We start from the raw sequence: 16,819 nt of genomic DNA, 5'->3' as shown, positions 1-16,819 counted from the left end.
GGAATTGTTAAGGAAATACTTTCAGACCATTCTAGTTTCCTCGGGTGGTTTAAAAAGTTTAATGGAAAAAGTCATTGTTACTGTTTATCCTGCTGCCACCATCCAAGAACACTTTCCTAATGAAGGAGGGAAAGCTGCTCTTCTTCCCCGTCATGAGATGGCTGTGGAAAGGGTTGGGTAAGAGAAGCAGTGATGGTGATGAAAGCTGCTTTGTGTGGGGTTTTGCACTTGTGTCCTGGGTTAATCTCTATTAGATGCCTTCCATTCGCAGCCTGCATGGCAAAGGAAGTGATATTTGTTAAATTTTCATGACATAAAGCTGAAAGGGAGGGGACAAGATGTTAGAGTTCAGAAATGGTAAACTTTTTTAGGGATGAGGTAAAAGGCAGTTCATACAGTTAGGCAGGAGCAATCAGCCAGACATGAAATGGCAAAGAGCCAGCTTCACTGCAGTTTCTGAGGGCAGGATCGAGAAGCTAGGAATGTAAGGGCTAAAGAAAAGACCAGAGTTCTTTAATTTAGGCTTTCAGGGCCAACGTTAACACAAATCAACCAGCTGATAAAAGATAAGCTCATAGGAAGAGGAAGGACTCCCTCCACAAAATCCATCAGTCCAGTCTTCAGTAATGCAGTGTCATTAACTGAATAATCAGTAGGGTGATGGAGCGAGAGAGAACGGCTGGTTGGCAGCAGTAGAAGTTGATTAAGCTCTTGTATGCACAAAGCTTTCCTGTGCTGAATCAAGGGTTAAATGAGCTCTGAACTCCCTTGGCTGGAGCATGGCAGCTCCACCAGTGCTTCTCTGCCGAGTGCCACAAACTCCAAACTGCAAAACCTTTCTTGGAGTATGAGCTAGGAAATTCTCAATGTGAGTTTAACTTTCTTTTCACATGGGGCATGTGTATTTACTAACCCTTTTATTTTTCATCCACTGCTTTGTGTGCAGGAGTTGAAGCAGCCTGTGCAGTCCTCACAGGGTTCTTGGCAAGAGCTCTTTAATGCTACCTCTGAAACCTGGCTGAGAATCTGCTTTCTTCTTGAAAGTCTCTGATCCCTTCTGTGCTTTTCCTTCTTGGTGTGCTCTCTCTTGACATCCTCTGCTCCATACTCTGCAGCTTTATTTCTGTGGGCACCTCATTTCTTCAGGGTAATCGTAGCCCATCAGTGGACTTGATCTGCTCCAACCTGCAATGAAGACGAAACAAGGCAAACTATTTTTTTTCATCTTGATTAAAAAAATCTTAAGAGTAGGAAATAGGGTTCAGTTCAAGCTGGTTGCTCTGCTTGTGCTGACCTGCGGAATAAAAAAGTGAGGTTGTGATTTTGAGGTGTTTGGGCAGAACTGACTTTTCTAGAAGGCAAGAGGAGCCATAGTTAGGACCAAGATGTGTATTGCCTAGTGTGCTTGGTCACAGAAACAGTGAAAATGAAGAATGATGGTTTAGATCCAGCGATGGATCTAAGCTAATGCATTGAGCCTGTGAAAAAATGGGTACATGGCTGCTGAAGGGGCTCCTCCGAGTGAACTTACCTCAATGTAGACATGGCTAAGCTTACCTCAATGTAGACATGGCTAAAATTGGCTTCTGTCACTTTCTAGCGATTCCCACCCACCCCCTTTTTTTTTTAAGGTTTTATTTGAAAACTCAAAAGAGTCAAAGAAAAATAAAACTGTGTGTGGTTGTATTTGTTCTGGTAGGGATCTGGAGCTCTACTGGAAAAAACAGAGTTGGTAAGTGAGGAAGAAAGGTTGATAGCTTGGCTTGGATACAAGGCTTCCTATTGGAAGGCCAATGGCAGTAAGGCTGAATCTTTAATTTAGAGAAAGTCTTTAGGTTTGTGGAATGGGGGATGAGATTATACTGGTAAGCATTTAGAAGTATTTTTGTACTTCTGTGACCTTTCTGCCACATCTGGTAGATTAGAGCCAAAACTCAAAGCTCTGCACGCAGAATCAAGGAGGTGCTCATGTATAGGTGGGTGTGTACAAATCAATGTATAGGTCGGTGTGTACAAATCAAAGTTACGGAAGCACATACAATCTTTATAATTGTTCTGTTTTTGTTGTTGTTTTTTTTTTTTTTTTTTTTTTTTTTGCTTCTTTATCACCAGGAAAGACAAAATCTCAAGGATTTGGATAGTGACATAGCAGATCTAATCTTGTCTAGGACCAGTACTGTCACTAGGGAAGCCTGTCTTTCTCTCTTTATCTTTGAATTCTTAAAGGTAGAAGAATATCTGAATGATATAACCTACAAAAGCATAACTTATCTGTTGTTTCTTTCACACTGCCCCTCCTGCCTTATCTTCAAGTTTGTGTGAATTATGAGGAGGAAAACAATAGGCTTTGTGCAGAAGGCTGAGCCCGTCTCTGAGGGGAGCTGAAGTCTGTTTGGAGATGAGGGACTTTCTGTGTGGTTCCGTGATAGCAGGAATTGCATCAATTTGTTAATTAAGGCTATTTGAGAAGGTAAATCTCTTAAAACCAAAACCCCCAAGTGACTGAGGACGCTAAAATGCTTACAGGACACAGTCTGCCTTTATAGGTAAAGGCTTCCCACCTATTTATACTTTTTCTAAAAACACATGCATAGTAATTATTCCACCACTTACTGAAACATATGCATTTAATAACTAGATTTTCCTCATAACATTTTAAAGCATACCAGTATTGACCTTATTGTGAAAAGTGAAATTATTTTAGCAAGTATTTTTATGCCCCTTCCTGATGGGTTTATTGTGTGTGCATAAGCTTCAATTTGCGTCTCTGCTAATCAGTTTGTGATACCTGTCCATCTGCATTTAGACCTTTTTTTTTTTTTAATGATGCCTTTCGCAAGTGTTACACGTTACCTTTAAGTTCTTGGGAGAATTGCCTACAAGGAAAAATACATCCTTAATGTGTTGGGTGTTTCTTGCTGCCAGGTCAGGTAAACTGGTTGGCAGGTAGCTCTGCTACACAAATGCCAGATAAAAATAATGCTGTTATTTCCTATGCAGGAAAACAGAACAGGTTTTTATTCACTGTGGTATTGTCTGAATATTCAACTTAAAGGCTGTATAGAATTCAGAAGCAACACCCCCACTTCATGTTCAAGATTTTTTCCCTTTTAAGAACTATAAAGAGACTTCAAAGCCCAACCTATTTTTCCCCTTGTTTTCTTTAGAGCACCTACTAACAAATAGCTTAATGATGAACAACACTTGCACTATTCTTAAAAGAAAAAAGAAACAAGAAAAGAAGCGATAGCCGTGTCATTGCCTTTCTAGTTTCTAAACAGCCTAGTAAAAAAAAAAAAACAAAACAAAAAACTGTTTGCAAAACTGTAAGGTTTTTGTTAGCTAAAAGCTATTTTTGTTTTCTCAGTGACTGTAAGTAGCTCTGTAAAGGGGATGCCACACATCCATTTCTATGTAAAGTCAAAATTCCTTTCTGTAGTTGTTAAAGAACATCCTTGTGCAGTGCGTTTTCAGCATGTGACTTCAAATTATTCTCTAAAATTTTTAAACATGGGTAGTCCAAGTGTGTCTCTTCCTGCTGAGAGTACTGTAGTAGACACTATGCTTGTAGAAGATGCCTTAATTCATTAGGATCAAAAAGCATAATTCATTGATGTTTTCATTCATTAAACCATTCTTTAGTTGTTGCGTCCACTGAAAATAGTTAATTTCCAGCTCTTACAAAGAGATCTTGTCTATTTTTTTATCAGCCAGTGTTTTTGTTTCACGTGTTCCCTTTTTACAGCTTTCCTTCCTTGTATCCAGATAAGGAGGAATTGGTGCAGCCCTGCGTTGTAGTTGAGACTTGCCTCAAAATTTTGGAATTTTTAGAATGGATTTTTTAGCCCAATTTAACCTTTTATTCTATGCACTTTCAGTTTTGTTTTGTTGGCAGACAGCTCTTAAATGCTCCCATTTATATCACCATGATGTTTTGTATGTGTCCACCATTAGTCCCCAAATGGAGGAGAAGTGGAGCTTGCCAGCATATGAGTAGGGAACCTTGATGTTATTTTGAAAGGTTGGCTTTAAAAAAAAAAAAAAAAAAAAAAAGACCCCCCTCCCTTGTCTGAAATCTACATTATGCTGTTCTTCCCTGAAAGAAACTTTCCTCCTTCTGTTTTCCTTGGATGATTAAGTTAAGACAAGTCCAAGTGATACTAACATGCAATCTTTCTGCTTGACCAAATACACTAGAAAGACAGTAATTAAAATTCACTTCTTAATGGAAAGTAGACACTAATTATAGATGTCTTTTGGGAATACTTAAACTAGAGAAGTGATCGTGTTTATCCTGAACTAGAATAGAAGTAAAAGATGTTTTATGGCTCTTGCATGACGTGTTAAGCTCAGAATTGGAGACTTTTTCTCTCAAGGGCTGAATTATTCTTAATGTTTCTTAATCTTCGTTACACAAAACAAATTCATACACTGCTGTTACTGGCACCCGTACCACAAAAGGCCAAGAAAAGAGTCCTCAGAGTATATGCTGTTTGTATAAATGTATTATTTGGGCACATAAATTAACAGCTTAAGTTTTGATGAGGCAGATTTCTGTGTAATAGGTCACTCAGGACTGTTGACCATATCGATTCCAGCATGAACAAACCAGTATGTCTTAGGTGTGAAAGATTTGACTTCAGTTTCAAGAGTTCATTGGTATATGTAGTTAGCAGAAAATACTGTCGTACAGACCAAGGTGTTTCTAGGGTGATGATACTGCAAGAACTGAGTTGTCATGTACAGTTGAATATTTTTAAATGATGTGTTTTTGTTTGTTTGTTTTGTTTTGTTGTTGTTGTTTTCTTTTTTTTTTAAAAAAAAAAAAAGGCAGAAAGCTAACCCCCAAATTGCTTCATGTGCTCTATATCTTCCAGGATCCGTTGTGAGGACCTTCACTCCATTTCACTTTTTGGTGGAGCCAATGGACATTCTGTCAGTTCGTGGGGCGTCTGTTATAATGAACTGTTCAGCTTATTGTGAAACCTCCCCAAAAATTGAGTGGAAAAAAGATGGGACTTTGCTGAACTTGGTGTCAGATGACCGTCGCCAGTTGCTGCCAGATGGGTCTTTATTAATAAACAGCGTGGTGCATTCCAAGCATAATAAACCTGATGAAGGATATTATCAGTGTGTGGCAACTGTAGAAAGCCTGGGGACCATTGTCAGCAGAACAGCAAAGCTCACGGTAGCAGGTAAGGGGTTTTTTTGCTTATTTTTTTGTTTGTTTTAATGTGTAACTAACATCGTGATAATATAGAAATATGCTCTTTATTCAAAAAAAAAAAAAAAAGCTTTCCACAAAAGCAGATGCATCACTTATCAATGAAATTGGGACTGTATGTGTTCCTTTTTCCTTTTTTTCTTTCAACTAGGTGAATTTTGTCATACATTCTGTTCATGTAAGTGGCTTAATGTGTGGGTATTTCTCAAGAAATGCTGAAGATGAGGAAAATTAAAATGAATGGATTAAGAAAAAGTCAGGTACATCTAATCACTACAGAGATTTTCCACAGCTTAGAATGAGCCAAAAATAAAATGTGGGCTTTTACTTTCTTTCTGTGTAAATACTCTTAAAGATAAATTTCTTTGGCTTGTATGTTGAAATTAGTCTGCCCTCTGTGTCATGAAACATTTGGGAAGCTTCTAAAAGCTAGTGATGTGAAGAATCCCCAAAGAACTAGAAGATTGGTGGAAAAAGCGTGAATGCTTGGGCTTTGCCTTTTTTTTGTTTGTTTGTTTCTTGAGTGTCAGGTGTGAACAGGGAAGCTTCAGAAATTTGAAAAGCAGGTGAATTTTGCAGGCAAGCACAAAGAATTTGACTGGGAAAGTGACGTGTTTCCAGAATGACGTTTGCTTATTTTTGCTTAAATCAGGGCTCAGGGCTGTCAGGTTATGTAACTGTTTTGTAAAGTACAGCTGCAAGAGACTTAGAATTACCTTGTAAGAGTGAGAGTTCAAAAACCAACAAAAAAAAGGTAAACTAAAGTAATGTGACTAGAAAATAAAAAAGCCTGTGAAGCAGTTTTCTTTTGTTTCTCTAATGATGTCTGCCAGCCTTTCAAACAGTTTTTTCTTTGCTTAATAAATGTCTCCAGGTAGTGAATTCTTCCTGACTAGTGCTACAACATCTCCCAGAGCTGCTGCTCATTGCCATTTATATTCAGATGTTGTTTCTGTTAAGTTAGCTTGTAGCATTGTGAAACATCAGAAATGCTGCGAATAAACAAACCTGCATTTTTTTTTTTTATACCTTAAGTGACTTTCAGAATCTCTATTGAATGAGAAATATGTTTCTAAGTTTCCTGGCAATGAGGACAATAAAAGATCCAACGCACCATAATCACCTTCTTGCATTGCTGCTTGTGTTCAGTTCTGCTGCTTCCCAAGAGATCACTCAGTGTCATGCTTCTGTTATTGTTTTGGTCCATACGATCATTACATAAGGTTACTGGGGTTAAAAAAAAAAAAAAAAAAAAGATATTCCAAAATGCCTTTAAAACTTACTAGTTTTCCTCTATCAATGCAAAATATATTGCTGTAATTGGTAGTTTTTAAAAGGATAGTCTTCAAGACCCTTCTACTAATGAAAAATGAACTCTAGTGAGTTTTGTTTTCAAAAAATGTATACTGGAAAACCTGAAGATATTGTCTAACCCAAGCAAATTCAGATGTTTACTACACGAAGTTTCTTATCTGATACTGGCCTGCCAGCTGCATTAGCAGAATATTGGTCAATCACAGGGAATGAAATTGATAACCTTTTTGTTCGGGACTGGACAAAATGCTGTTGATGCTTGTTCTGCACTGCCTTACACCCTCCTGCTAAGTTTGAAACCTGCCCAAGAGCATCCTCTGGCTGCAGTGTGCTTAAGTTGTTTTTCTGCTCCAGAATATGAAATGCAGGTGTGTGAAAGCCCATTTGATAACTGAGTGCAGAACTAGGAGCTGTGCAAGCCCATGCACAGTGTTAAATCCTTCGAGGGCAGGGGAAAGGGTACCTTCAGAGGGTTTGTAATATTCCCTTTTAACTGTGCTATATTGTTTTTATTGACCTCATTTGGATTCTGCAGCTTTATCAGGTATGTTCCTAATGTTTCTTTTCCCCCATCTTTGTTGTAATTGGAAGCTTTTGAGATGCATTAGCTGTGGGGATAGTTAGCATGGTAAAAATCTCTCGCTGGTCTCAGATAACAGTGGGAGGCAGCTCATTTTCCTCTTAATTGTGCACTGTTATGTTGAATTCCTATGGTATGTGTGAATGTTGCACTGTGATGCACTTAATTTCTTTATCAGAGAATGTTATGCACATTTTAACTGCTACTTAATCATTAAATAACTTCATTACCTGAAAATGACAAATTCTGGTTGGTTAGGGAGGCCAGGGCATAGAAACAGGCAGTAAAACCAAGCAGTGTTACATAATTTTATATAATATGTAGGGCTTGAGCTTTTAGTCTTACAGTTGTGCTATTCTCCCTGACAGTTGATGGATAATGCTGGACAGTCTACCTGCTGTGAATCTCGTGCAAAGGTTTAACAGATTTTAAAATTGTGATTAATTTTTGGAATGATTTAGAATAATTGGACTGGTCTAAATCTTGAATGTCAGAAGAAGCAGCTCGTGCCAATATGACAACAGGTATTGATAATGCAAGGTGTTGCAAGGTGACAGAGGTGTTTAGTCAACCGTTGCATGAAAAAATCAAACCCAAACACACTCACTACCTGCGTCCAGTGTGTCAGACAGTGAATGCTTTTTGTTAGAGAACTACTTTCTTGGCTTCTTCCTTCAATTTATGTTTTTGACACAGCGCTATGAACTTGTCACGGCATGGGAAAATGGATGTTTGGAGTGCATTTGACAATGTGCTTTTAAAGAACCTTCTCCATACCTGATAGTAGATGAGAAGCCTTTATTCTTCAGGCTTCTTCAGGTTGCAAGAATCAAAGTTTCTGTAGCACCTCTGTCTCCAAAAGAAGTTGCTCTTTCCCTTTTCTAAACTCGTTTCTCATGTGACTCAAAAAAAAAATAAATATGAAAAACACTTTAAATCAGGATGATTTGTCTAATTTGAAATTGTATGCTGTTAGAATTTGATAGTAAGCTATTTCCCATTCTACAATAAGTCTGGTAGAAAAGCTTTGATTTCTTTTTTTTTAAATTCAAACATCGTGAAATTTGTTAGTTATCTTTAATGATCAGTTGTTTCAGGAAATATTTGTCTTTTTTTCTATGAAGTGTGTTCTTCTATATTTGTTTCTTTTTAGCAAAATCAGGTTGACATTGTCACTGCCAGTATTTCTTTCCTTCTTTGTTTCTCATCCTCCTGCTGTGCAAACCCAACCACTATCATGCTCTAAACTGGATTCGTGAAACGATTTATTTCTTTTTAAAGGCATTTTTGTTCTGTGTCTTTCAAACCAGAATATGACTGCACCAACATCAGAGCAAGGGAGGGATTTTAAAGTGTGGCAGTTGCATTGCCCATCTAATTTATGGGTATTGCCATTATTATGATGGATTTAACTAGGGGAAGTCAAAGGAAATTGCTAATATATGTAAAGCCACAACATTTTTTTTATCAGTGTCTTACTACAGTGTGTTTTCTAATTGCTTTTTGAAATGCAAATCTGGCTTTGATACTTAAGTACCAGTTATGCCTAAAGAAGGGTAAAGGGTTGCGATAGCTTTTACAAAACAGATTTAAAAAAAAAAAAAATACAAATTTGGGGAACTGTGTAAGTAATTCATCTTGGAAAAATAAATTTATATGTATTTTAGTAAAAAAAGTATGATGACAATAACTTAAAATGCCCCTGAGGTAATCTTTTTTTCCCAGTTACTGTTTACTACTCCTTAGTTAAAGCTTTCATAAATCTTTTATTAAGAGAATGGGCATACAAAGAGCTAGAAGGTGTGAAGTGACAGTGGCAGTGAGTTTCATCATAAGGATTTATTGGTTTTACCCAGCCATTTATAGACTGTTCACTAAAACATTTATTTCATCCATTGTCTTCTTTTTTTTCCCAAGTGAATCCATCTGTTTTTTTCTTCCATTTGCCTGCATTTGCTAATACTTGGCTTTGAGCTTTATATTTAATTTGCTTGGCTGTAACAAGTTGCTCATATAAAAGGCAGCTGTGTTGCTGCCTTACTATTAATTACAGGTATGACTGAGTTTCCTTCAAAAAACTCTTAATGTTAAATTATTGACCTTTTTTTTCTTCCTCAATTAGGTAATCTCCCTTTAATTAAATAATATCTAAATAGCTCACTTAGATACTCACAGAAATTGTGTTTTGAAACCTTCATTTTGGAATTACTGTTAGGAAAAGGACAGGCTCGTTAGTGAGCATGAGACTTGAAGACCAGTGGAAGAAGGCTGTTAACTATCTTCTCCAGCTTGCTGCACGACGTCACACAGAACCCCTCAAAAATGGGGACATCGGGCTCTTGACCTGTGTTTGACCAACGTGATTTACTTGATGTCAATACGTCATATATAGAAAGAACTTCACTTGAGAAATTGTTCCTGTTTTCAGGCTCCTGATTGCCTTTTAAAGCTTTGTGGCTTGAATTTATCAAGCTTTGGGTTTTCAATCTGATGGCTAGAAGAGCTGTTTGTGTAACTGCCACTGAAATTATGGGAGGCCTCAATGAACAACTACATTTAATGTAATGTTGTCTGGAGGAATTAATTGAATTAGGAGTCAGGAGATGGCTGATGCCTAATCCTGCCTCTCTCGCTGGTTCATTATGATTTCAAGGAGATCTCAGTGATCTGACTTGCCCTCAATGAGTTACAAAAGAATTTGTCTTCAATAAATTTAGAGTATTATATTTTGTAATGTACCAGGATGCTTTAAATGAGTACCCTGGAAGAAAGACCATGAAGAAAATTCTGTATCCATTACGTTTTTGGGATGGTATACTGTAGGTGAAGCTGTGGCCAAGAAGTGAAGACCAAGGACCTGCAGTGAGCACAGCTGGTGGAGGGGAGGGAGACCTGGATGGATGTGTGCTTGCAATTAAAGCCAGGCCTCTGCCAGGCACGTCATTGAAGAGGTGTGTTGTGGTTTTAAGAACTTGTCGCATTTTCTAGTGTTTGGGTACTTACATAGTTTCCTTTTATGTATCTGTAAGCAATGGTGAGAGGAGAAGAGTTTTGCTCAAATAGTAATTTGGATCGAAATTCTATGTTTATCTTTGCTATAACTACTAAGAACTGCATAAAAATAGGCAGGTTATATAGTTCTGGATTTGCACAAGTTTCTTAAAGTTTGCCTAACTTTGAAGATGGTATCTGAAGAGAACTTCATTTCTTACTGTGTGCGTGATGTTCCTGAAGGATAAAAGAAGCTTAGTGCAGTGGCTGAGCAGAACGAACTGCGTGCTTCTTCCAGCTCCTTGGAGATGTAGTCAGAAACTACAGCACTTTGGATTGAATAGTCGGTATTACTTATTTCCCTTAAGAGGGGGGAAAGAAAAACTTGTTCTTCATGAATAAAGAACTTTCTATACCTTTTGAATTGGAAAAAATGTAAGAGTGTAGACACTTTGGTGAATGGTACTTAAGAACACTTAACCAATAAAAGTAAATGACATGGGTGATAAATTTTCCTCACAAAAGTATGTCTTTATGAAAAAATCATCTGCATTTTCCATTTCATTCTATAACAAATTATCTTGGATAAAAAAGCATTTATTTTCAGTGAGTATGGGAAAGGTTTTTATAAAACTGCAGTTTGTCAGCTGTTTGTACAAACTGCAGAGTTTAGAGAGGGCAAGAAATGTTCTAGATTATACATGTATGTAGCCCTGAATTCTTACAATCCAGTTTGCCCAGTTAAAGTAGAAAAAAAGATCTTTATTAGGACTAGGACTGAAAGCAAAGATCCAGATTCAGACCTGTTATACATATTTTCAATGTAAGACTAGAAAAAACGATGTCCCTTCTGATCCAGGATATGTTCCCTCGTAGGAACGAATTGGTCTGTCCCCCTTATTTTTGCATGCACTTTCAAGATCTTGTGTATTCAGTTAACTAAGTATTCTTTGTTTTAGAGTGCTAAGGGGGCACAAGTAGATCTGCAACACCCATGTCTGAAGTTTCTGCTTTTATAGCAATTTAATATTACTGATCAGGAAAAAGCAAACTAGTACATATTTTCTAGAAGTGGAGGTAATGTTCTGTGCAGTGAAACTAAGCCTGGTGAGAGAGGAGGAGGGATTACGGATCTGTTTCTCAGATGGGTAGGTGTGGGGGAGAAAATGCAGAACTGGTGAAATCTCACATCTCCATTACCAGCTAACATAAATGTAGTGGAAGTCTTCCTTCCTGCTGAAGATGGCTGTGGTAGCTGGTCTTTTTGATTCCCAGACATGCAGCACTGAAACCTCTAAAGCCTCTAGTCATTCATTCAGACTAAGATTATTTTCTTAATTAGGCATTATCTTAAATACAACATTCCATTTCATTATAAACCAGGATGATTAGTTTTATTGGTTTACTAGTTTGGAACTTGCACTGTTAAGGATTAGCCTTGTAATTAGCAAAGACAGTATCCTTTGTGCATGCTGGCTAGCAGACAAAGTTGTCTTTATATTATAACTGACATCAAGATATACTCTTTGCAGTATACATTCAAATCTTGACCTTTTGCCTTTTAGTTTTGAAAATATCACAGCAGTAAGTCTTATTTCAGGAGAAGCATGAATTCTGTAAAAGGGAGCTTCACTCCCAAATTTCATTTTTCTAAAGCCACTTGGGTTTCTAGTAGACGGTCTGTTGATGGATGACTCTACATGGTTTTTCAGAAGTGAAAATTGAGAGTTTATTGATGATTCATCAGCACCCCTGAACAATAAAGTTGGATGAATGTTGTTTAGATTGGCTTTCCCATTTGTTAATATTTTCCCTCAAATGTGTATTTTTTTCATTATTTATGTTCTGCATGTCAGCACCAGAAATCCCTTTTGTAATTTTGCTTGACAAGTTTTGCAGAGATTGCTCACTCTAAATCCTGAACTGTCAGGCAAGTGATAGTTACATACGCTGCCTGTATTCTTTTCTAACTGTGTCTTAGAGTGTGGGATTCAAAAAGATATTTCAGCTTTAGCGTGACAGGCTAAAAGTGATGGATCTCCACAATGGCATTGTTCAGACTTAAGATCAACCGAGTATTACATTTTGAAAATTATAAGAAGCTGTGCTATCACACCTACCCAAATGAAAGATGACACAACAGTGGTTAAGGCTAGGAGGGATCATGGCAGGGTTGTGCGTGATAAATGGTGTATTTTTCAGAAGAGAAATTCAAGAGGTAGTTCAGTAACACTGAAAAGGAAACAAAATGGAGGAAAGTGGTATTTAATAAGGAAAAATAATTTATGAAGCTTGCTATGTCTGACTTTAGTGAGGTTGAGGTCTTGGCAATATCCCTACAAATGTAAGACATGTCTCATCATTCATATACTTACACTAGAAATAAAAATAAAAAAACAAACAAGACCCTTCTTATTTGCATATAACTCCCGCTGTTTTGAGGGACACTGGGGAGGAAAAAAAATCTTCATTTATAGGTTTCTGCAAAGGTGTTGCTCTTCTTTTCTAAATAGCAGCTCAAGTCAGATGCCTGGATTAGATGCACCATCAGTGCATTTTCTGAGTGTTCGTAGTCTGCACATATAAAGCCATGAAAGGCTTAATTACTGAGAGACCTTTAAAAAAAATATATATATATATATGTATATATATATGGTATGATGAGCTTAATTGTTAGCAAGTGTCCATGATTCTAGGGCCAGCGGTGTGATAATCCAGATCTTTGTATTTTAATCCTCATCTCTGTGACTGATCCACAGCTCTGGCAAATAATCTAGTTAAGCTCATCTTTTTCAGCTAAATGCTTCTATTGAAGTTCGTTCTTCTGCTTTCTTTTTCTTTTTTTTTTTTTTTTTTTTTTTTTCCTCTTGGTATGTCAGTCTTCAGGTACTTTATTTTTAGGGAGAGTTCTTTGCTATTTGTCAGCTCTCTATGTTTTTCTGTGAAATTGCTTAGGTTACTTCCCATCTTTAAATGTCTGTCTTCAGGTACCAGCTGTCTCTGTCTATAGAGTTGCTTGTGAAAGTTTTTCTGATCTTTCCTCCAGTTTCATGATAAATTTATCCTGGCAGTCCTTTCTGTGCATTAATCTTCTCTGAATAGCTTGTTCACATGAGCTTTCGTAATTGATAGCCTCGCTTGGATCTAAAATTATTTAACCTGTCAAGCTCTTTTCTTTCACCAGAATACTCAGATCTTATTCTTCTTTTGTTATGGCTATTGATTTTGTTTTAGAAAGAGTAATTGTGAGCCTGTACTTTTTTTGTAAGGCTTTCTATTGATCAAGACCTGAGGTTTCTTAAATGCTGTGGCAATCTGCATGTTATCTTAAGGTTTTCCCTTAAAACTCTGCAGTGCTTTCTTCATTACCCTGTTAGAGTGATCTTCAACAGTATCAATTAAATTATTGCATTTGTTTCTCCCCCTCTATTCGTTTACATGTGCTGTTAGAAATGCCTCCTTACCATGTTTCTCAGCATCTAAATAGATGAAATTAGTTGTGGATACTACAGTTTTTCCTGCTGCCTTGGAGTGCTATTGGTCGTGGCGCTTCTCCGTTCTTTGCCCCTTCAACTGCCAGTCCTGTCTGTGATTTTAATTTAATCCTATTATTTCACCTACACCATAGCAGAGTCACTTTCTCTGTATTTCTGAGCCTGACCTCCCACTGTACCGTGGACACCCCAGCTCCATCTTCTGTTCTTGTAGTTTATGGTCATCATCAACCACCTCTGCACTTCCGAAGATCTTGCTTCAATCACTTTTTTTGCTCCCATTTAGTTCTTGGAATTAATGTATTGATCTCTTCTAGCTGTCACCTGGTTGGATTTGGATTTCTGTTTAGCCTTGGTCTATTCTCTAGTCCTGTCCTTGCACTGAAAAACACTTTCAATACCTTCCCAAGATGAATTTTTAACTTCTGATTTTTATTTTATTTTTCCTCCAAGGGATTTCCAAGTTACTTTTTTTTTTTTTTTTTTTCAGGGAAGGTTGGTTTAGCTTCCCACTTAACATTGCTTCCTTCCCTATTATTTATTTATTTATTTATTTATTATTTATTTATTTAAATATAGCTGAACCTTACCATGTCAGGGCTTTCTGTAGCTGCTTCACTCCTAGCTTGAACACCTCTGCACACTCAGTTGTCTTCATAGAAGTTCTGCCAGGACGTGTTCTGCAATTGCAGAGCAATCTTGTCAAGACAGTGAGGTTGTCTGTTTTTCATTCCTGTTGGTGGCCTGCTGTCAAAATGCATTTCCATCGCTCAGAAAGGGCAAATATGTTAGAGCAATGATAAATTAGTTTTCAATGTGAAATTCTTCATGCTGGTAGCCTGCTCGACTTTTTTCTTCCAACTCAAACAGTATTTAATCAACCAATTTCTCTATTCTCCCTCTTTCATTTTGAAGTTACAGGCACCAGAAGTGCATCCCTTCTCAGAGCCAGCCTCACTTGTTCATAGCACTGCTTTGCGGCTGCTCCCGGAGCTGTAGCCTGTAGGGCTGCGAGCCCAGATCCTCACAGCAGATTTGCGATGGCACAGAGCAAACGCACTCAGGTGTTACAGTTTTCTGAATTGGGAACTGGCACCCCAGTTAATATAGTATCAAGATGTACATCATGTCTGTTTTTTTCTTGGTCCATTTTAATACTTTGTTATCCCTAGGACTTCTGTCAAAGGTAGTGTTTGGCAAAATAGCATCATAAAGTCACTTCTAGAAATGTGACCTGTCTCATGCTCGATATTATGCTGTCAGTCACGAGTCCAGTGGTTTCACCAGGATCATCTTCTGTATCATTTCTTTTCATCAAGCATCCACGAGAAGAGTCGGCAGCTGACATGGTATAAAGAGCTGTTTCAGTTCCGTAGGAAGTCAGGATCTTATTTATTTTTTTCCAGTGTTGGGCTGAGGTCAGAAGGTGCTCTGAGATGTCTGTGTTCTGATTGAAAATCAGAATTGACCTGTAATACTATTGTGTATGTTGACATTAACGCGATGTGGAAAGAAGTTTCTTTACAGCGTACGCGGCTGTGTTATGCTGTTGTATTTCAGTTTGAGCTTCCAAGATATTAAATTTTGCAAAGTAATAACACTAGTACATAAAGGACAACTATAAAAATGTGTTTTGTTTCAAATAAATTCTATGAAAAACTATTTTTTTTGCCAGGTAAAACTTAATAATATTCTTATGTATTTTACTAGTCAAAGCACCCTCTTAAATTTTTGTATATGTGGTTTCTTTGTTTTTTAACTTGTGTTTCTGTGGCAATGCTCAGATCTAAGTCCAAGGGGCTTGATGGCAACCTGAGAATTCCTGTAATCCAACCTTGTGCTCCAGGGCACGATCAGTTTTTCTTGAACTTTCCCTGTTGGAAGTCTGTTCTGGCAGATGTAATTCTGTCCCTCCTTGTGCAGTGTTGTGAAATGTTTTTGAGGCTGTTCCTTTATCTCTAGTTCTCTGTATAGTTTCCCCAAGTCATAGTCCATAGGATAATTGAGCTCAGAAGGGACCTCAGAATATCTCTAGTTCGAATGCTTCTTCCAAAGATCTGGCATCACACCAGGTTAGTGAATGTATGCACATTACATGCATATAGCTGTATGCTTTAGTGTTTGTTCTTACTGATATGTACACTGACATCCTCTCCTTCTTCCCCTGCTTATTCAGTTCTGGTCATAGCATACATTAACAAATCACTACAGTATGAAGTCAGCATGTGCCATATGAAGTATCTCACCAAGGCTGTGTTTGAGAGTCAGAATTCTGAGTATGCACTGAAACTTTTCGTGCCTTTTTTGTATTCCACATGCTTTTTGCTTTAGTTTAGCCAATGAGACTTTAAGTTTTTTCTTTCAAGTTGTAGTTCTAAGAATATTCCATGTAAGAAGCTTCTGGTTTTATCTTAATTCAGGTAATGCTGGACTTCTGTTCTCCATGAATGTTTTGCAATTATGAAGCTTAATCTGTTTGCTAGTGAGACTGAAGAAGTATGTCTTACTAACAAAATTATATTTTAAAACATGTTTCACACCTCTGCCACTCAGACAAATGATGCTGAATAATGTTCAAGCAAAGGAAAAGAAGAGGAGCTGTGATAATTTAATGAAGTGTCCACAGATGGCTGGACTTAATAATTTTTTAACAGGGTTCGGGCGCGAAGCTGATGCGCTAACAAAATATGCGACATCTTTGAGATCCTCTGCTTCACTAGAGGATAACAGATGTTGTAGCGATTTTAACAATAGGGCATCATGTTTCTACACACTTTCACCTACGTATGTTGCTAAAATCTTCATGTTTCCCAAGAGGCTATTTTAATTAACGAAGTAGTAATAGAGGTATTAATTTGTTTCAGTTCAGATTTGATTAGGAAAAAGAGAATTGGGGGAAAAATGAAAAATTTCTGAAAGCTATCAGTGGTTTGTTTAATCCTTCTCATTCTCTTTGTGTATGAACAGAACAGTTTAATGTGTAAGGATCGTAAGGTGCCAGCTGTTAGCTGTAAGGTGGCAATTATTGTAGATGATACCGTTAAAGCTTGGTAAGTTACAAGAAACTTGAGTAAGATTGGGCAACAGTGTTTTTGTGGTAGGCATTTGGGAAGCAGTAGTTTGGAAAAACTTGCAGCTACTCCAGCATTTTGCTTTTTCCCTACTGCAATAGAAATAATCTGGGAAACATGGGAGAAAACATTTGCAGAGTACATT

The 16,819-nt window shown here is 37.4% G+C and overlaps 1 protein-coding gene across 1 annotated transcript in view; it reads left to right on the top strand.

The window, feature by feature from the left end:
- Positions 1-16,819, top strand: part of NEO1 (neogenin 1) — a 185,317-nt gene that overhangs the window by 49,881 nt on the left and 118,617 nt on the right. Inside the window, exon 2 of the mRNA XM_032194972.1 lies at positions 4,878-5,195. Coding sequence (XP_032050863.1) covers positions 4,878-5,195 — 318 coding nt within the window. The remainder of the gene's footprint in view (positions 1-4,877; positions 5,196-16,819) is intronic.

Source organism: Aythya fuligula, chromosome 11, assembly GCF_009819795.1.
Source record: "Aythya fuligula isolate bAytFul2 chromosome 11, bAytFul2.pri, whole genome shotgun sequence".
Taxonomy (NCBI): domain Eukaryota; kingdom Metazoa; phylum Chordata; class Aves; order Anseriformes; family Anatidae; genus Aythya; species Aythya fuligula.
This window is presented reverse-complemented; position numbering and strand designations above follow the sequence as displayed.